At 48.0% G+C, this 20,504-nt stretch overlaps 1 protein-coding gene across 1 annotated transcript in view; it reads left to right on the top strand.

Annotated features, from left to right (window-relative positions):
* The window catches only part of prpf4 (pre-mRNA splicing tri-snRNP complex factor PRPF4), a 30,359-nt gene that overhangs the window by 724 nt on the left and 9,131 nt on the right, over window positions 1-20,504 (top strand). The window contains exons 2-11 of the mRNA XM_028005408.1: window positions 5,254-5,432; window positions 5,528-5,714; window positions 5,808-5,895; window positions 10,952-11,031; window positions 11,139-11,232; window positions 11,679-11,773; window positions 11,855-11,913; window positions 12,014-12,137; window positions 12,211-12,300; window positions 12,513-12,635. Of these exons, the coding sequence (XP_027861209.1) occupies window positions 5,261-5,432; window positions 5,528-5,714; window positions 5,808-5,895; window positions 10,952-11,031; window positions 11,139-11,232; window positions 11,679-11,773; window positions 11,855-11,913; window positions 12,014-12,137; window positions 12,211-12,300; window positions 12,513-12,635 (1,112 nt within the window). The 5' untranslated portion in view covers window positions 5,254-5,260. The remainder of the gene's footprint in view (window positions 1-5,253; window positions 5,433-5,527; window positions 5,715-5,807; window positions 5,896-10,951; window positions 11,032-11,138; window positions 11,233-11,678; window positions 11,774-11,854; window positions 11,914-12,013; window positions 12,138-12,210; window positions 12,301-12,512; window positions 12,636-20,504) is intronic.

Genomic DNA, 20,504 nt, shown 5'->3' with positions numbered 1-20,504 from the left:
CTCGCGAATGTTGGCGCACAGTGAAACCGCTCATGGGTAAAAAGAATCAGAAAAGGACTAAAACCCGAACCTTGACCCCAACCCCTGCTTTCAGAAGACTGGTTCCGAGTTACAGGTCAGAACTGCAGATCCAGCCTCTGGTTCCGACCAGGGATCGTCTGGTCGCCGCTTTATTTTTCTTAATGGGACCTTGGCTTCAGCTTGGAGAACCTTAGACCCTCTTTACCAGACCATCACACAGATAAGTTTGTAAAAATTAACAGGCACTGCTTGCAAATTAGATACATTTTATTTGATTCACAAATGGACGAAAGTAGTCACAATTTATTTTATTATACAAAAATGACCACACTAGAAGTCTATGCTGGCCCTGGGAACCTTATAGCTGAAAAAAAAAATAGTTAAAACCCAATTAAATAAAATTAGACTGCTTGGGGGAGGAAGAAGAAGGAAAACTCAAATATAACTAAATACACCTAAGTGTTCCCCAACAAAAATGCACAAAAATCTCTGGTGATGCAGCAAAGAAAAGAAAAACTCCTCGTCTCCTAATCTAGTCTCTTCAATCTGAAATAAAGCAGTTTGGGGCCCAGAGACGGCAGAGCTCCTTTGGGCTAGACAATAAAAACTCCCCTTCCCTAAACAAAACCAAAAAAAGAAAATGCTTTTGATCAATAATAACTCTCTAAAAGAAAAACTAACCTGAAACAGTAGCATGCCAACCTTAACATAAAAAGATCAAGTTAGAGAAGCACCTTAAGTAGCCAGATAATAATAAGAAACGGCTTTTACCTTCTCTGAAGTGAAACCGCTCAGCGGCGTTCCGTACGCCATTCTCTAGAAACATGTTGCCTGCAACAATCAGTGGAGGAATCAGAAATCATTCTAAACAAGATCAATATTAAACGTACTTCTGCACCAGATCTGAGCGATCCACCTGCTTTCAGATTACCTGTCGACTGATTACCAAACCAGCTCTAATGTCTCTCCACAGTTTAAGGGACAGAAAAAGATTCAAAGGCTCAACATGATGGATCCAATTTAAATCTGTTGTATAAAAAATCTGAAACTGAGTAAAAACTGAGAGATTTTGAAGTGAGTCTCTTTAATCTGCTTATTGTTGTTACTGTAATCATTAAACAATTTAGGTTTTAATGCAGATACATGTACAACATTATGAACATTATTAAGTTCTAGTTCCAGTAACACTAGAAAACCTGACGGTGTTTTTTTATGAGCTGGAATAGATTTACATATTCATGACCAGAACAGATCAGATCAAATTTATCGGCAGATTTTCTATCATTTAACAAAATACCATAACTGTCCATTAAGTCAGAGACAATAAAATAACTTTCTACCAGTCAGTTTTAAAAATAGATTTTCTATGAACCAATATTGATCTGTTATTCCACAATAAGGATCCATGTGGGGTAAAATTGTGGGTAAATATCATTTTCCAAAAATGCAAAACTTGTTTGTGAAAATTAGACAGTGAAATATTAATTTTGGTTAATTCAAAATCACATTTAAGCAAGAAATCCAGGCCACCAAGTTTATTAAATATGTCCCTATGGATATGAAACCGCATTGAGACAAGTAGGTCTAAAGATATATTTACTGTAAATGAACCAATCAGGGCCTCGACATCTGAAGCTCTAATTCCACCCTTTAATAATCTTTAATAACTTGAGATTGTTGTAAATGGTGAGTTTTGTTCCACCAGATGAATTAAAGATTATTGAATTGGCTTTCTTAATATTTCTGTCGGATATGAAAGCAGAAAGAATCAGTCTGGATTTTCCTTCAGCTCCGGTCCAAACTCATCAGATCTCAACGACGTCTTCACGCCTCCAAGCATCTTCCAATGTTTTCCTCCTTACAGAGTTTTTCAGATCAATATCCCAGATATTTAACTTCAGACTCTAATGGATCAGCAGAATTCATATTAATACTGAGAGACCAGAAGTTCTGGAAAACATGAAAATGGATTTTAATGCGACGTCTACCAGAGTTTTATCTCTTAGAAAAATAGTTGTATTGTAGTTATCTTGAATACCTTATCAAAAGTCTTAATACCATGCAAATGAGAATTTTTCATAATGAGTAAGGTAAGCATTTGAGTTGTTAATGTAAATAATTGTGGTGAAATTGGGCAGCCCTGCCTGATTCCTCTTCACAGAGAAACTTAAGAACTGACTGGCATTCATTAATAATGGTCATAATCCACAGTTTATAATCTGTACATCAGAGTGACGGGTCTCTAACTGTCCAGTGATAAAGGGTCTTTGTTTTGGGGAAAAGAGTAATCAGACGTTTGATGGTGGGAGAGATTATTGTCTGAAATTCATCCTGCAGGGCCTCAACTGATAGTTTTCATAAATCTTTCCAACAGAAAGTATAAATTCAGCATCTAATCCGTCACGTTTGTCGTGTTGCTTCGTCCAGCTCTTCCATTCTTAAGTCGTCTTCCAAAAGGCTTTAAAATCAAGGTTCATTTTTTCAACAGGTTCCTGAATTTCATCAGAAAAAGACTGGGAACAATAAAGATCACTATAAAAATGTCTCATTGCTACATGTATTAAATCCAGGTCTTCAGTGATGCTGCCATTAATAATTAGTTTCTGAATCTTTTTGGACTGTCTCTGCTTCTCAAGATTAAAAAAATATGAAGATTTCTTTTCACCGTCCTGGAGCCAATGAAGGCCTCGTTTGATTCATCTAGAAAAACTTGATCTAGTTCAGATTTCAAACATCAGGCTGACTCAGCTTTCAGATGATAAAACTGATTTTAAACAGAGAGAATTAATAAGTTGGGATTGTTCTGTCTCCTCAGCTTTGAAGCAAGTTTGCCTCTTTATTGTTGTCCTAACATTAAATTGAAACGTATTTAAAGGAGACAGATCTATTCCTGAAATATCCTCACTGAGGTCCAGGACTTCTGGACAGAAAGTTTATTATTCAGCAGATTACTATTAAACTTCCAAGCTACGTTTGAAGGTGGTTTAGATTTATTCAGAAAGAGAAACAAGGTAACTGAACAATGATCTGTTAGAGGAGCTGCTGAGATTTCACAACTTGAAATATTATTGACCAGATTATGAGGGATTAACCAGTAATCCAGCCCAGAGCTCTGGCCGTTTCCAGAAGGGTTGAACCAGGAGTATTGTCTGATATTAGGATTTCTAATTCTCCAGCAGTCTGTCAAATTTGTAGTAGAGATTAAATTTACAAAAATACCATCATAAATATGGTGCTGCCCCCTAGAGGGCAGGCGATCAATGGATCCATCTGGAGTTACATTAAAATCTCCTCCTAAGATAACCTGATCAGTGGAATATTTTATTTTCCATTGTTTTATCTTCACTCCGAGGTCAGTAAAAAATATACTATTCATGGCTTTATCATTATATCCATATAGACCAAAATGATCTTATTTCCATCAATCTCCACTATTAGTTACCCAGTGGCCATTTGATTCACTGATTTGCTCCAACAGGAATGAGATAACAGCCAGTAACAGTTATAAGTTTAATAGTGCGATGGCCCTTTAAACAAATAAAACAATTATATACCATCAGTGGGAGTAAAGGAACATGGCGGTGTAATTAGTCAGGGTCCACTCTTCGATTATCGATCAGGGCGAAACCTTCCTTCAGGTCTGCTGTTTGCCTCTCTCTGCTCCCTGAACCAGGGGCCACAGTTTGGCCCTGGGACCCTGGCTCCCTGAACCAGGGGCCACAGTTTGGCCCTGGGATCCTGGCTCCCTGAACCAGGGGCCACAGTTTGGCCCTGGGATCCTGGCTCCCTGAACCAGGGGCCACAGTTTGCCCTGGGATCCTGGCTCCCTGAACCAGGGGCCACAGTTTGGCCCTGGGATCCTGGCTCCCTGAACCAGGGGCCACAGTTTGCCCTGGGATCCTGGCTCCCTGAACCAGGGGCCACAGTTTGGCCCTGGGACCCTGGCTCCCTGAACCAGGGGCCACAGTTTGGCCCTGGGACCCTGGCTCCCTGAACCAGGGGCCACAGTTTGGCCCTGGGACCCTGGCTCCCTGAACCAGGGGCCACAGTTTGGCCCTGGGACCCTGGCTCCCTGAACCAGGGGCCACAGTTTGGCCCTGGGAGCCTGTCCTCCCTAGAAAAGTCCTCCTTGAAGCTGATGTGCATTTCTTTACAACCTTTAGCCTCTTTGGATTTCCTCCAGACCTCATCCCGCAGGGTTCGCATCCCGAACTGAATGATGAGGCTCTGGGTCGGTTGTTGGCCGAAGAGGCTCCAGCTTTGTTCCCCAATCTGTGAACGGTGTGGACCGAGTCACGCAGCCGATCCACGGAGACAGGAATGGTCCCAGTGAGGATCCCAATGGATCCCCGAAGGGTTAGTCCATCTTTCTCGGGCGGTCCGGTCCGGTCTCCCTCCAGGTCCCAGCCTGGTCTTCACAGGATCCTCAGCGCTGCGTTTCTTTCTTGCGAAGCTTGAAGCTCTGATATGGTTTCTTATTTACCTCAATGGCGACAGGATTAACGTTTTTTAAGGCTTTTCAATATTTCAGTCTGATTGTCCATCTTTGTGTTAAGTTCTCCGTTCGCTGTGTTCAGGCTCCTGTAGCTTCATTTTCTTCGTGCTTTAGTTCTCAGTAGGTGTGTGATCCCAGTTCACCTTCTGTTCTTTAGCAGAAGGATCAGACGAGGCTCCGACCAACTCAGTGTCTTCAATAATATCTTCGTCTCAAGCCTCTTGAAGAGCCGACCGGTTGTAGTCGTGGTCTGACATGCTGACCTCTGTAGATAAACTCCCAGACGGCAAAAAATTAAAAATGAAGGATGAAATATTTTCAAAAGAATGTTAAACTCTGGCTGCACAGTCTTTCTGCAGGTTCTCCCTGTGCATGCTGGGTTCTCTCAGGGTTCTCTGGTTTCCTCCCACAGTCCAATAACATGACTGTCAGGTTAATTGGTTTCTCTAAATTCTCCCTAAGTGTGTGTGTGTGCATGATTGTGTGTCCTGTCTGTCTCTGTGTTGCCCTGCGACAGACTGGCGACCTCCAGGTGACCCCGCCTCTCACCTGGAACGTTAGCTGGAGCTACACACCAGCTGCCCTGTAGGGTGTTAGAAATGGATGCTAAACTAAGTAATAAACGCTTTAAAACGGGGCTGGAGCTCATATTGGATTCAATCTCGGCTGAACAATCCCTGAATGCAGACCAGAGGCTGCACTCCGCCATCTTAGGACTTCTTCTTCTCTCCCTGCAGAGCCAGAATGTTGGACGAGGAAGACTCGGCTCCGGCCGTGAAGAAGAGCCGCGTGTTCTATGGCAGCCTGGAGGAGAAGGAGCGGCAGCGCATCACCATGGAGACGGCCAGCGGCGCTGCCGCAGGAAGTGATGCGCTGAAGGCGGGCATCAGAGCAGGAAATATCAACATCTCATCAGGTGAGTTCTACAGGCAGGTAGTGCTGCTGCCATCTAGTGTTGACCACTAGATGGCAGCACTCCCCGATGACTCCGTTTCCCATGATTCCCCGCAGGAGAGACCATGGAGATGGAGGAGCGGGTCAGCGAGCGCCAGCTGGAGGCGCTGGCCGAGTTCGAGCGGCGCCGCCGAGCGCGACAGATCACCGTCTCCACCGACGACGCCGAGGTGAAGGCCGGCCTGCGAGCGCTGGGAGAGCCAATCACGCTGTTCGGAGAGGGGCCGGCCGACCGCCGAGAGAGGTGGGCGGGGCCTGTTGACGGCCAATCAGGAAGCTCCTTACTGTCCTGGGTCGGCCAACCGATCGGCTCCTTCCTGATCGTTTTTCTCTCCAGGCTGCGCAGCGTTCTGTCTGTCGTCGGTCCGGACGCCCTGAAGAGATCCAGGAAGGACGAAGAGAGAGCCAAGAGGTCACGGGACGAGGTACTGCCGGTTCCCCAGAGAACCTGCTCAGCCCGGCGGGCCGAGGAGGTCCACTGGGTTTTTGTATTAAAGATGCTAAGTAGACAGGAAATGCAAAAATATTCCTGGGTAATTCAATGTTACTGAAAAACATCTCCAGTGAAACGATATTTAAACCAACAACCAGACTGAAAAACAACAAATCAAAAATACAATTAAAATATAAATATCAATTATTTGAAGACCCCAATGATGGATAAAAACATTGGACTTGGCGTTCCCTCGCCCGGACGCAGGTCACCGGGGCCCCACTCTGGAGCCAGGCCTGGAGGGGGGGCACGATGGCGAGCGTCTGGTGGCCGGGCTTTAACCCATGGAGCCCGGCCGGGCTCAGCCCGAAGAGGAAACATGGGTCCCCCCTCCCATGGGCCCACCACCTGTGAGAGGGGCCAAAGGGGTCGGGTGCACTGTGTGATGGGTGGCGGCAGAGGGAGGGGACCCTGGCGGTCCGATCCTCGGTTGCAGAAGCTCTTGGGACGTGGAATGTCACCTCTCTGGTGGGGAAGGAGCCGGAGCTAGTGTGTGAGGTCGAGAGCTTCCGGCTAGAAATAGTCGGTCTCACCTCGACGCACGGCTCTGGTTCTGGAACCAGCCTCCTTGAGAGGGGCTGGACATACTTCCACTCTGGAGTTGCCCAAGGTGAGAGGCGTCGGGCAGGAGTGGGCATACTTGTTGCTCCCCATCTCGGCGCCTGTACGTTGAGGTTTACTCCGGGGAACAAGAGGGTAGCCTCCCTCCGCCTACGGGTGGGGGGACGGGTCATGACTGTAGTTTGTACTTACGGGCCGAACGACAGTTCAGATTACCCACCCTTTTTGGAGTCCTTAGAGGGGGTACTGGAGAGTGCTCCTCCTGGGGACTCCCTTGTTCTACTGGGGGACTTCAACGCTCATGTGGGCAATGACAGTGAGACCTGGAGGGGTGTGGTTGGGAGGAACGGCCCCCCTATCTGACCTCGAATGGTGTTCTGTTGTTGGACTTCTGTGCTCGTCATGGATTGTCCATATCGAACACCATGTTCAGGCATAAGGGTGTTCATATGTGCACTTGGCACCAGGACACCCTAGGCCGCAGTTTGATAATCGACTTTGTCGTCGTTTCATCGGATCTGCGGCCGTATGTCTTGGACACTCGGGTGAAGAGAGGTGCGGAGCTGTCCACTGACCACTACCTGGTGGTGAGTTGGCTCCGGTGGTGGGGGAGGAAGCCGGTCAGACCTGGCGGCCCAAACGTGTTGTGAGGGTCTGCTGGGAACGTCTGGCGGAATCCCCTGTGAGATGGAGCTTTAACTCCCATCTCTGGCAAAACTTTGAACACGTCCCGGGGAAGGTGGGGGACATGGAGTCTGAGTGGACTGTGTTCCGTTCCTCCATTGTCGAGGCGGCCGGTCAGAGCTGTGGCCGCAAGGTTGTCTGTGCCTGTCGCGGCGGCAACCCTTGTACCCGTTGGTGGACACCTTCGGTGAGGGTTGCCGTCAGGCTGAAGAAAGAGTCCTACCGGGCCTTTTTGACCTGTGGGACTCCAGAAGCAGCTGATGGGTACCAGCAGGCGAAGCGGCATGCGGCTCGGGTGGTTGCTGAGGCAAAAACTCGGGCGTGGGAGGAGTTTGGAGAGGCCATGGAGAAAGACTTCCGTACGGCTTCGAAGCGATTCTGGTCCATCATCCGGCGTCTCGAGGGGGGGAAGCAGTACGGCACCAACACTGTTTATGGTGGGGATGGTGTGCTGCTGACCTCTACTCGGGACGTTGTGGGCCGGTGGGCAGAATACATTGAAGACCTCCTCAATCCCACCAACATGCCTTCCATTGAGGAAGCTGAGCCTGGGGACTCTGGGTTGGGCTCTCCAATCTCTGGGGACGAGGTTGCCGAGGTGGTTAAAAAGCTCCTTGGTGGCAGGGCTCCGGGGGTGGATGAGATCCGCCCGGAGTTCCTTAAGGCTCTGGATGTTGTAGGGTTGTGTTGGCTGATGCGGCTCTGCAATATTGCATTGACATCGGGGGCAGTTCCCCTGGATTGGCAGACCGGGGTGGTGGTCCCCCTGTTCAAAAAGGGGGACCGGAGGGTGTGCTCCAATTAAAGAGGTGTCACACTCTTAAGCCTCCCTGGCAAGGTCTATTCAGGGGTCCTGGAGAGGAGGGTCAGTCAGATAGTCGAACCTCGGATCCAGGAAGAGCAGTGTGGTTTTCGTCCTGGTCGTGGAACACTGGACCAGCTCTACACCCTGCAGGGTCCTGGAGGGTGCATGGGAGTTCGCCCAACCAGTCTACATGTGTTTTGTGGACTTGGAGAAGGCGTTCGACCGTGTCCCTCGGGGAGCCCTGTGGGGGGTTCTCCGGGAGTATGGGGTACCGGGCCCTTTGATACGGGCTGTCAGGTCCCTGTATGACCGGTGTCAGAGTCTGGTCCGCATTGCCGGCAGTAAGTCGGGCTCGTTTCCGGTGAGAGTTGGTCACCGATTCTGTTCATTACTTTCATGGACAGAATCTCTAGAACAGCCAAGGTGTTGAGGGGATCCGATTTGGTGGCCTTAGGATCTCATCTCTGCTTTTTGCAGACGATGTGGTCCTGTTGGCTTCATCAGGTCGTGATCTGCAGCTCTCGCTGGAGCGGTTAGCAGCCGAGTGTGAAGCGGCCGGGATGGGGATCAGTGCCTCCAAATCCGAGGCCATCATGGTCTTGAGCCAGAAAAGGGTAGAGTGCCTTCTCCGGGTCAGGGGGGGTGTCCTGCCCCAGGTGGAGGAGTTCAAGTATCTCGGGATCTTGTTCACGAATGAGGGATAAGGGAGCGGGAGATCGACAGGCGGATTGGCGCAGCGTCTGCTGTCAAGCGGGCGCTGTACCGGTCCGTCGTGGTGAAGAGAGAGCTGAGCCAAAAAGCGAAGCTCTCGATTTACCGGTCGATCTACGTTCCCACCCTCATCTATGGTCATGAGCTTTGGGTCATGACCGAAAGAACGAGATCGCGGATACAAGCGGCCGAAATGGGTTTTCTCCGTAGGGTGGCTGGGCTCTCCCTTAGAGATAGGGTGAGAAGCTCAGTCATCCGGGAGGGACTCAGAGTAGAGCCGCTGCTCCTTCACATCGAGAGGAGCCAGTTGAGGTGGCTTGGGCATCTGGTCAGGATGCGTCCTGGACGCCTCCCTGGTGAGGTGTTCCGGGCACGTCCCACCGGGAGGAGGCCCCGGGGAAGACCCAGGACACGCTGGAGGGACTATATCTCTCGGCTGGCCTGGGAACGCCTCGGGATTCCCCCGGAGGAGCTGGAAGAAGTGGCTGGGGAGAGGGAAGTCTGGGCCTCCCTTCTGAAGCTGCTACCCCCGCGACCCGACCTCGGATAAACGGAAGAAGATGGATGGATGGATGGAATTATTTACACTTCTGTTTAATCTAAATGAAGTCAGCGGCTCCATCGGGCCCCCAGGGCTTCAAGGGCCAGAAATGCTGATATTTTAACACAGATATATAAATGTGATATTTATTTATTGAGATTATCAAAGCTGCTAAATTTGATTTAATGGTTTCAGCATAAATTAAAAATATTTAAAATTGTTTAACATTTAAATGTCAGATTTTAAGGAGCTGGCAAGTTTACTTTGTAAAAGTTCAAACAACAATCTTCATAGTTAGATTGTTTTGTTACCATAGCAACAATCTGATGCTGTGAGTTTGATCTGTTTGTTCACAAATACAAATGAATAAACTGCAATTATAACTGATTGTTTTTAGGTTGGCCAGTTAATCTACTCTCTGTCTCCCAGATTAAATTGAACCCAGAAGCTGTTAGAGGTGCTGATGGTTTTAGCAGCAAGAGGGGCCCCTAGGTCAGATTCTGCCCCAGGCCTCATGCAGCCTTGGACCGGCCCTGCAGGATGAGTTCAATCTGCTGCACTGAGCAGAGATGAGCAACAAACTGAGATTTAATTTAATGCTAATGTAGCTTTAGCAGCTCTAACATTTCTGAGTTTTAATAAGAGACACAGAAACTGTTTTGGTTGCTCCAGTTTGAGGGACGAGATTCTCTGATCTTCCTGCGGCCGGACGCATTAACTCTCTGACTAAATGGACAAAGCATTTGATACGGTTTGATGCTTCGTGTTATCGGAAAAATAATAATAAAATAATATAAAACCGGAGTGATGCGTGACTACGAGGAGAGTTAGCGCCGGTTCATTAGCCGCTAACGCTCCGACCAATCGGAACACAAACATGAACTTTACAGGAAGACAGCGCCACACGCTGGGCAGCGAGTTGAGATGGAAACGCCTCACAAAATTCTTTGTCCACAAATATAAATCATTCTCATCACTCGCTCAGCGCTCCTCTGAAAACCCAGCAAGTTGTTCCTGTGGTTCACATAGAGCTGCACAACCAGAGCTAATGCGGTTCATTTTAAACTTTTACCTAGATGTAGAGTTCTCCAAAGAAAAACAACTACCCACACTGGGTTGATGGAAATATCCATATGGTCAGCCTGGGTCCAGTTTGAGTGGAAGGAGGAGCGCGATCTGCGCTGAGGTCAACTTAGACATCCAGCTGCTGCAGCGCAAGGCAACGTGCTGAGGCAACTTGTTGAGGCAACTTGCTGAGGCTCCAGCTGTGTGATCGGTGCATAAACTATAAAGTATTGAAGATATGTTTATCTTCTATAAACTTACCTTGTGGCAATAAATCTGCTACTCCAGTGAAAAGCTCAGAGCAACAGAGACTCACAATCCAGCTTTAAAAATATAGAGATTTTTTTTTTTTCAATTATTACTTTCCTAAAAACATAAACAAGAAATGCTTAGCCTGGCGGTGGGGCTAGTAAAGCATGGCGGGCCGCCAGGACTATAATTCACTGGGGGAAACCCTGTACTGGGTAGTACTGAGTAGTACTGAGTAGTACTGGGTAGTACTGAGTAATACTATGTACTCCAAGCCGATCAATCGGTTCAAACTCAGTTAAATGAATTCTCGTCCGAGTGAAGCATCTCCTGTGTGAAATGTAAATCTTTGTTTCTCTCCACCAATCACAGTGTCTGCAGACTTGGTACCATGAAGGCCCCGCCTCCCTGAAGGAAGCTCGCCTCTGGTTGGCTAGATATTCTCTACCACGGTGAGTCATCACCTGACCAATCGGCTCCGTGGCTGCTCCGGGTCCGGACCCTAAGCAGCCTCTCATTGGCTGAGATCCACTAAGTCTTCCTGTGATTGGTCCGTCAGGGCGATGAGGCGTCTGGAAGCCGCACGCGCTTTGAAGGAGGTTGCCGAGGCGACGAAGACGATCCGCCAGCAGGAGTTGCACAAGTCGCTGAGGGTGAGTCGGTACCACGGGTCACGGACCGGGTCCAGAGCGTAAACGTGGGACTTGTCTGAAACAGGGCGAGCAGAACCGAGGGAGGCCTGATGTTTATACAGGGACCAGTTCAACCCAGTTGAACCAGTTTGTTTTAACTTGATATTAATTGGTTCAGTTCTTCATTTTATAAACCCAGTTCTGGAACCAGTTCAGTCCAATTTAATTCCACTGGTATAAGAAACCAGTTTAAATCATTCAAATCCAGTCCAGTTCATGTAAATGAATCTGTGTTTAAACCAGTTTAATACATTTGAAATCCAGTTAAATATTTTTAGTTTATATCATCAAAATCTGGTTCCTGAACTGGTTCCTTCTGTCCCAGTAAATCCAGTTAAATCCAGTGTGCAACTGGAGACTCAGCAGCTGGTCTCAGTTGAACCCTTCCTCTTCCTCTTCCTCTTCAGAATCTGAACAACTTCTGCAGTCAGATTGGAGACGATCGGCCAATCAGCTTCTGCCACTTCAGTCCGGACTCCAAGATGCTCGCCACGGCGTCCTGGTAAGAGCTCCGCCCCCTGACCGCTGTTGTTGTTCTGAGGCTATTGTTAGCGAGCTAATGCTAGCGTGCTAACGCCTCCAGGAGCGGCCTGTGCAAGCTGTGGTCGGTCCCGGACTGCGCCCTGATCCGGACCCTGAGAGGTGGGCGGAGCTTCCTGCTTCTGTTTATATCCGAGTCCAGTTAAATATGCTGACCGGGTTTCTTTATGCCCCTCCCCGGCCTCGCTGTGATTGGCTGAAGGACACAACACCAACGTGGGTGCCGTGGCGTTCCGCCCGCAGGCCGGCGTCTCTCTGGACCGGTCCGACGTCAGCCTGGCGTCCTGCGCCGCCGACGGGACGGTGAAGCTGTGGAACCTGGAGAGGTGGGCGGAGTCAGGAGGAGGGCTGGTTGCTACGGAAACGACCAATGACAACGTGTTTCTGTGGTCGCCATAGTGACGAGCCAGTGGCGGACATCGAGGGTCACGGTGATCGGGTTTCCAGAGTTTCCTGGCATCCGTCCGGAAGATTCCTGGGAACCACCTGGTGAGAGAACCGGGACCAGAACCAGGACCAGAGCACTGCGTAGTAGCATGTAGTACTCTGTAGTAACCTGTAGTACTCTGTAGTAGTCTGTAGTACTCTGTAACCTGTAATAACCTGTAGTACTCTGTGGTAACCTGTAGTACTCTGTAGTAACCTGTAGTACTCTGTAGTAACCTGTAGTACTCTGTAGTAACCTGTAGTACTCTGTGCAGCTACGACCGCTCCTGGCGTCTCTGGGATCTGCAGCTGCAGGAGGAAATTCTGCACCAGGAAGGTCACAGCAAAGGAGTTCATGACATCAGCTTCCATCCTGACGGCTCCTTGGCTGCTACAGGGTCTGTAGTACTCTGTGGTACTCTGGGTAGTACTCTGTGGTACTGTGTAGTACTCTGTGGTACTGTGTGGTACTGTGTAGTACTGTGTGGTACTGTGTGGTACTGTGTAGTACTGTGTGGTACTGTGTGATACTGTGTGGTACTGTGTGGTACTCTGTGGAACTCTGTGTAGTACTCTGTGGTACTGTGTAGTACTCTGTGGTACTGTGTGGTACTGTGTGGTACTGTGTGATACTGTGTGGTACTGTGTGGTACTCTGTGGAACTCTGTGTAGTACTCTGTGGTACTGTGTAGTACTCTGTGATACTGTGTGGTACTGTGTAGTACTCTGTGGTACTGTGTAGTACTCTGTGGTACTGTGTAGCACTCTGTGGTACTGTGTGGTACTGTGTGGTACTCTGTGGTACTGTGTAGTACTCTGTGGAACTCTGTGTAGTACTCTGTGGTACTGTGTAGTACTCTGTGGTACTGTGTGGTACTGTGTAGTACTGTGTGATACTGTGTGGTACTGTGTAGTACTGTGTGGTACTGTGTAGTACTCTGTGGAACTCTGTGTAGTACTCTGTGGAACTCTGTGTAGTACTCTGTGGTACTGTGTAGTACTCTGTGGTACTGTGTGGTACTGTGTAGTACTGTGTGGTACTGTGTGGTACTGTGTGATACTGTGTGGTACTGTGTGGTACTCTGTGGAACTCTGTGTAGTACTCTGTGGTACTGTGTAGTACTCTGTGATACTGTGTGGTACTGTGTAGTACTCTGTGGTACTGTGTAGTACTCTGTGGTACTGTGTGGTACTGTGTAGTACTGTGTGGTACTGTGTAGCACTCTGTGGTACTGTGTAGCACTCTGTGGTACTGTGTGGTACTCTGTGGTACTGTGTAGTATTCTGTGATACTCTGTGGTACTGTGTAGTACTCTGTGATACTGTGTGGTACTGTGTAGTACTGTGTGGTACTGTGTAGCACTCTGTGGTACTGTGTAGCACTGTGTGGTACTGTGTAGTACTGTGTGGTACTGTGTAGTACTGTGTGGTACTGTGTAGTACTGTGTGGTACTGTGTGGTACTGTGTAGTACTGTGTGGTACTGTGTGGTACTCTGTGGTACTGTGTAGTACTGTGTGGTACTGTGTAGTACTCTGTGGTACTGTGTGGTACTGTGTGGTACTGTGTAGTACTGTGTGGTACTGTGTGGTACTCTGTGGTACTGTGTGGTACTGTGTAGTACTGTGTGGTACTGTGTAGCACTCTGTGGTACTGTGTAGTACTGTGTGGTACTGTGTAGCACTCTGTGGTACTGTGTGGTACTGTGTAGTACTCTGTGGTACTGTGTGGTACTGTGTAGTACTGTGTGGTACTGTGTGGTACTCTGTGGTACTGTGTGGTACTGTGTAGTACTGTGTGGTACTGTGTAGCACTCTGTGGTACTGTGTAGTACTGTGTGGTACTGTGTAGTACTGTGTGGTACTGTGTGGTACTGTGTAGCACTCTGTGGTACTGTGTGGTACTGTGTAGTACTGTGTAGCACTCTGTGGTACTGTGTGGTACTGTGTAGTACTGTGTAGCACTCTGTGGTACTGTGTGGTACTGTGTAGTACTGTGTGGTACTGTGTAGCACTCTGTGGTACTGTGTAGCACTCTGTGGTACTGTGTGGTACTGTGTGGTACTCTGTGGTACTGTGTAGTACTGTGTAGCACTCTGTGGTACTGTGTGGTACTGTGTAGTACTGTGTGGTACTGTGTGGTACTGTGTGGTACTCTGTGGTACTGTGTAGTACTGTGTAGCACTCTGTGGTACTGTGTGGTACTGTGTAGTACTGTGTAGTACTGTGTGGTACTCTGTGGTACTGTGTGGTACTGTGTGGTACTGTGTAGTACTGTGTGGTACTGTGTAGCACTCTGTGGTACTGTGTGGTACTGTGTGGTACTGTGTGGTACTGTGTAGTACTGTGTGGTACTGTGTGGTACTGTGTAGTACTGTGTGGTACTGTGTGGTACTGTGTGGTACTGTGTAGTACTGTGTGGTACTCTGTGGTACTGTGTGGTACTGTGTGGTACTGTGTAGTACTGTGTGGTACTGTGTAGCACTCTGTGGTACTGTGTGGTACTCTGTGGTACTGTGTAGTACTGTGTAGCACTCTGTGGTACTGTGTAGTACTGTGTGGTACTGTGTAGCACTGTGTGGTACTGTGTAGTACTGTGTGGTACTGTGTAGTACTCTGTGGTACTGTGTAGTACTGTGTGGTACTGTGTGGTACTGTGTAGTACTGTGTGGTACTGTGTAGTACTGTGTGGTACTGTGTAGTACTGTGTGGTACTGTGTGGTACTCTGTGGTACTGTGTAGTACTGTGTGGTACTGTGTGGTACTGTGTGGTACTGTGTAGTACTGTGTGGTACTGTGTAGCACTGTGTGGTACTGTGTGGTACTGTGTGGTACTGTGTAGTACTGTGTGGTACTGTGTAGCACTGTGTGGTACTGTGTGGTACTGTGTGGTACTGTGTAGTACTGTGTGGTACTGTGTGGTACTGTGTGGTACTGTGTAGTACTGTGTGGTACTGTGTAGTACTCTGTGGTACTGTGTGGTACTCTGTGGTACTGTGTAGTACTGTGTAGCACTCTGTGGTACTGTGTGGTACTGTGTAGTACTGTGTGGTACTGTGTAGCACTCTGTGGTACTGTGTAGCACTCTGTGGTACTGTGTGGTACTGTGTGGTACTGTGTGGTACTGTGTAGTACTGTGTGGTACTGTGTAGCACTGTGTGGTACTGTGTGGTACTGTGTGGTACTGTGTAGTACTGTGTGGTACTGTGTAGCACTGTGTGGTACTGTGTGGTACTGTGTGGTACTGTGTAGTACTGTGTGGTACTGTGTAGTACTCTGTGGTACTGTGTGGTACTCTGTGGTACTGTGTAGTACTGTGTAGCACTCTGTGGTACTGTGTGGTACTGTGTAGTACTGTGTGGTACTGTGTAGCACTCTGTGGTACTGTGTAGCACTCTGTGGTACTGTGTGGTACTGTGTAGTACTGTGTGGTACTGTGTGGTACTGTGTAGTACTGTGTGGTACTGTGTGGTACTCTGTGGTACTGTGTAGCACTCTGTAGTACTGTGTGGTACTGTGTAGTACTGTGTGGTACTGTGTGGTACTGTGTGGTACTGTGTAGCACTCTGTGGTACTGTGTGGTACTGTGTGGTACTGTGTAGTACTGTGTGGTACTGTGTAGTACTCTGTGGTACTGTGTGGTACTCTGTGGTACTGTGTAGTACTGTGTAGCACTCTGTGGTACTGTGTGGTACTGTGTAGTACTGTGTGGTACTGTGTAGCACTCTGTGGTACTGTGTAGCACTCTGTGGTACTGTGTGGTACTGTGTAGTACTCTGTGGTACTGTGTGGTACTGTGTAGTACTGTGTGGTACTGTGTGGTACTCTGTGGTACTGTGTAGCACTCTGTAGTACTGTGTGGTACTGTGTAGTACTGTGTGGTACTGTGTGGTACTGTGTAGCACTCTGTGGTACTGTGTGGTACTCTGTGGAACTCTGTGTAGTACTCTGTGGTACTGTGTAGTACTCTGTGATACTGTGTGGTACTGTGTAGTACTCTGTGGTACTGTGTAGTACTCTGTGGTACTCTGTGGTACTGTGTAGTACTCTGTGGAACTCTGTGTAGTACTCTGTGGTACTGTGTAGTACTCTGTGGTACTGTGTGGTACTGTGTAGTACTGTGTGATACTGTGTGGTACTGTGTAGTACTGTGTGGTACTGTGTAGTACTCTGTGATACTGTGTGGTACTGTGTAGTACTCTGTGGTACTGTGTGGTACTGTGTAGTACTGTGTGGTACTGTGTAGTACTGTGTGGTACTGTGTAGTACTCTGTGATACTCTGTGGTACTGTGTAGTACTCTGTGATACTGTGTGGTACTGTGTAGTACTGTGTGGTACTGTGTAGTACTGTGTGGTACTGTGTAGCACTCTGTGGTACTGTGTAGCACTGTGTGGTACTGTGTAGTACTGTGTGGTACTGTGTAGTACTGTGTGGTACTGTGTAGTACTGTGTAGTGCTGTGTGGTACTGTGTAGTACTGTGTGGTACTGTGTGGTACTGTGTAGTACTGTGTGGTACTGTGTAGTACTCTGTGGTACTGTGTGGTACTGTGTGGTACTGTGTAGTACTGTGTGGTACTGTGTGGTACTGTGTGGTACTCTGTGGTACTGTGTGGTACTGTGTAGTACTGTGTGGTACTGTGTAGCACTCTGTGGTACTGTGTAGTACTGTGTGGTACTCTGTGGTACTGTGTAGCACTCTGTGGTACTGTGTGGTACTGTGTAGTACTGTGTAGCACTCTGTGGTACTGTGTGGTACTGTGTAGTACTGTGTAGCACTCTGTTGTACTGTGTGGTACTGTGTAGTACTGTGTGGTACTGTGTAGCACTCTGTGGTACTGTGTAGCACTCTGTGGTACTGTGTGGTACTGTGTGGTACTCTGTGGTACTGTGTAGTACTGTGTAGCACTGTGTGGTACTGTGTAGTACTGTGTAGTACTGTGTGGTACTGTGTAGTACTCTGTGGTACTGTGTGGTACTCTGTGGTACTGTGTAGTACTGTGTAGCACTCTGTGGTACTGTGTGGTACTGTGTAGTACTGTGTAGTACTGTGTGGTACTCTGTGGTACTGTGTGGTACTGTGTGGTACTGTGTGGTACTGTGTAGTACTGTGTGGTACTGTGTGGTACTGTGTAGTACTCTGTGGTACTCTGTGGTACTGTGTAGCACTCTGTGGTACTGTGTGGTACTGTGTGGTACTGTGTGGTACTGTGTAGTACTCTGTGGTACTCTGTGGTACTGTGTAGCACTCTGTGGTACTCTGTGGTACTGTGTAGTACTGTGTGGTACTGTGTGGTACTCTGTGGTACTGTGTAGTACTGTGTAGTACTCTGTGGTACTGTGTGGTACTGTGTGGTACTGTGTAGTACTCTGTGGTACTCTGTGGTACTGTGTAGCACTCTGTGGTACTGTGTGGTACTGTGTGGTACTGTGTGGTACTGTGTAGTACTCTGTGGTACTGTGTAGCACTCTGTGGTACTGTGTGGTACTCTGTGGTACTGTGTGGTACTGTGTAGCACTCTGTGGTACTGTGTGGTACTGTGTAGTACTGTGTGGTACTGTGTGGTACTCTGTGGTACTGTGTGGTACTGTGTGGTACTCTGTGGTACTGTGTAGTACTCTGTGGTACTGTGTAGTACTGTGTAGTACTCTGTGGTACTGTGTGGTACTGTGTAGTACTCTGTGGTACTGTGTAGTACTGTGTAGTACTCTGTGGTACTGTGTGGTACTGTGTAGTACTGTGTGGTACTGTGGTACTGTGTGGTACTCTGTGGTACTGTGTAGTACTCTGTGGTACTGTGTGGTACTGTGTGGTACTGTGTGGCACTCTGTGGTACTGTGTGGTACTCTGTGGTACTGTGTGGTACTGTGTGGTACTGTGTGGTACTGTATAGTACTCTGTGATACTGTGTGGTACTGTGTAGTACTCTGTGGTACTGTGTGGTACTGTGTAGTACTCTGTGGTACTGTGTAGTACTGTGTGGTACTGTGTAGTACTCTGTGGTACTGTGTAGTACTCTGTGATACTCTGTGGTACTGTGTAGTACTCTGTGATACTGTGTGGTACTGTGTAGTACTGTGTGGTACTGTGTAGCACTCTGTGGTACTGTGTAGCACTATGTGGTACTGTGTGGTACTCTGTGGTACTGTGTAGTACTGTGTAGTACTCTGTGGTACTGTGTGGTACTGTGTGGTACTGTGTAGTACTCTGTGGTACTCTGTGGTACTGTGTAGTACTGTGTGGTACTGTGTAGCACTCTGGTACTGTGTAGCACTCTGTGGTACTGTGTGGTACTGTGTAGTACTGTGTGGTACTGTGTAGTACTCTGTGGTACTGTGTGGTACTCTGTGGTACTGTGTAGTACTGTGTAGCACTCTGTGGTACTGTGTGGTACTGTGTAGCACTCTGTGGTACTGTGTAGTACTGTGTGGTACTGTGTAGTACTCTGTGGTACTGTGTAGTACTGTGTGGTACTGTGTAGTACTCTGTGGTACTGTGTGGTACTGTGTAGTACTGTGTGGTACTGTGTGGTACTCTGTGGTACTGTGTAGTACTGTGTGGTACTGTGTGGTACTGTGTAGTACTGTGTGGTACTGTGTGGTACTGTGTAGTACTGTGTGGTACTGTGTAGTACTGTGTGGTACTGTGTGGTACTGTGTAGCACTCTGTGGTACTGTGTGGTACTGTGTAGTACTGTGTGGTACTGTGTAGCACTCTGTGGTACTGTGTGGTACTCTGTGGTACTGTGTAGTACTGTGTAGCACTCTGTGGTACTGTGTGGTACTGTGTAGTATTGTGTGGTACTCTGTGGTACTGTGTGGTACTGTGTAGTACTGTGTGGTACTGTGTGGTACTGTGTAGTACTGTGTGGTACTGTGTAGCACTCTGGTACTGTGTAGCACTCTGTGGTACTGTGTGGTACTGTGTAGTACTGTGTGGTACTGTGTAGTACTGTGTGGTACTGTGTAGTACTCTGTGGTACTGTGTGGTACTCTGTGGTACTGTGTAGTACTGTGTAGCACTCTGTGGTACTGTGTGGTACTGTGTAGTACTGTGTGGTACTGTGTGGTACTGTGTAGTACTGTGTGGTACTGTGTAGCACTCTGTGGTACTGTGTGGTACTGTGTAGTACTGTGTGGTACTCTGTGGTACTGTGTAGTACTGTGTGGTACTGTGTGGTACTGTGTAGCACTCTGTGGTACTGTGTGGTACTGTGTAGTACTGTGTGGTACTGTGTAGCACTCTGTGGTACTGTGTGGTACTCTGTGGTACTGTGTAGTACTGTGTAGCACTCTGTGGTACTGTGTGGTACTGTGTAGTATTGTGTGGTACTCTGTGGTACTGTGTGGTACTGTGTAGTACTGTGTGGTACTGTGTGGTACTGTGTAGTACTGTGTGGTACTGTGTAGCACTCTGGTACTGTGTAGCACTCTGTGGTACTGTGTGGTACTGTGTAGTACTGTGTGGTACTGTGTAGTACTGTGTGGTACTGTGTAGTACTCTGTGGTACTGTGTGGTACTCTGTGGTACTGTGTAGTACTGTGTAGCACTCTGTGGTACTGTGTGGTACTGTGTAGTACTGTGTGGTACTGTGTAGCACTCTGTGGTACTGTGTGGTACTCTGTGGTACTGTGTAGTACTGTGTAGCACTCTGTGGTACTGTGTGGTACTGTGTAGTATTGTGTGGTACTCTGTGGTACTGTGTGGTACTGTGTAGTACTGTGTGGTACTGTGTGGTACTGTGTAGTACTGTGTGGTACTGTGTAGCACTCTGGTACTGTGTAGCACTCTGTGGTACTGTGTGGTACTGTGTAGTACTGTGTGGTACTGTGTAGTACTGTGTGGTACTGTGTAGTACTCTGTGGTACTGTGTGGTACTCTGTGGTACTGTGTAGTACTGTGTAGCACTCTGTGGTACTGTGTGGTACTGTGTAGTACTGTGTGGTACTGTGTGGTACTGTGTAGTACTGTGTGGTACTGTGTAGCACTCTGTGGTACTGTGTGGTACTGTGTAGTACTGTGTGGTACTGTGTAGCACTCTGTGGTACTGTGTAGCACTCTGTGGTACTGTGTAGTACTGTGTGGTACTGTGTGGTACTGTGTAGTACTGTGTGGTACTGTGTAGCACTCTGTGGTACTGTGTAGCACTCTGTGGTACTGTGTGGTACTGTGTAGTACTGTGTGGTACTGTGTAGTACTGTGTAGTACTCTGTGGTACTGTGTGGTACTCTGTGGTACTGTGTGGTACTGTGTGGTACTGTGTAGTAC

This window comes from Xiphophorus couchianus, chromosome 21, assembly GCF_001444195.1.
Source record: "Xiphophorus couchianus chromosome 21, X_couchianus-1.0, whole genome shotgun sequence".
Classification (NCBI taxonomy): domain Eukaryota; kingdom Metazoa; phylum Chordata; class Actinopteri; order Cyprinodontiformes; family Poeciliidae; genus Xiphophorus; species Xiphophorus couchianus.
The sequence above is the reverse complement of the archived record's forward strand: the minus strand, read 5'-3'. Positions and strand labels throughout refer to the sequence as shown.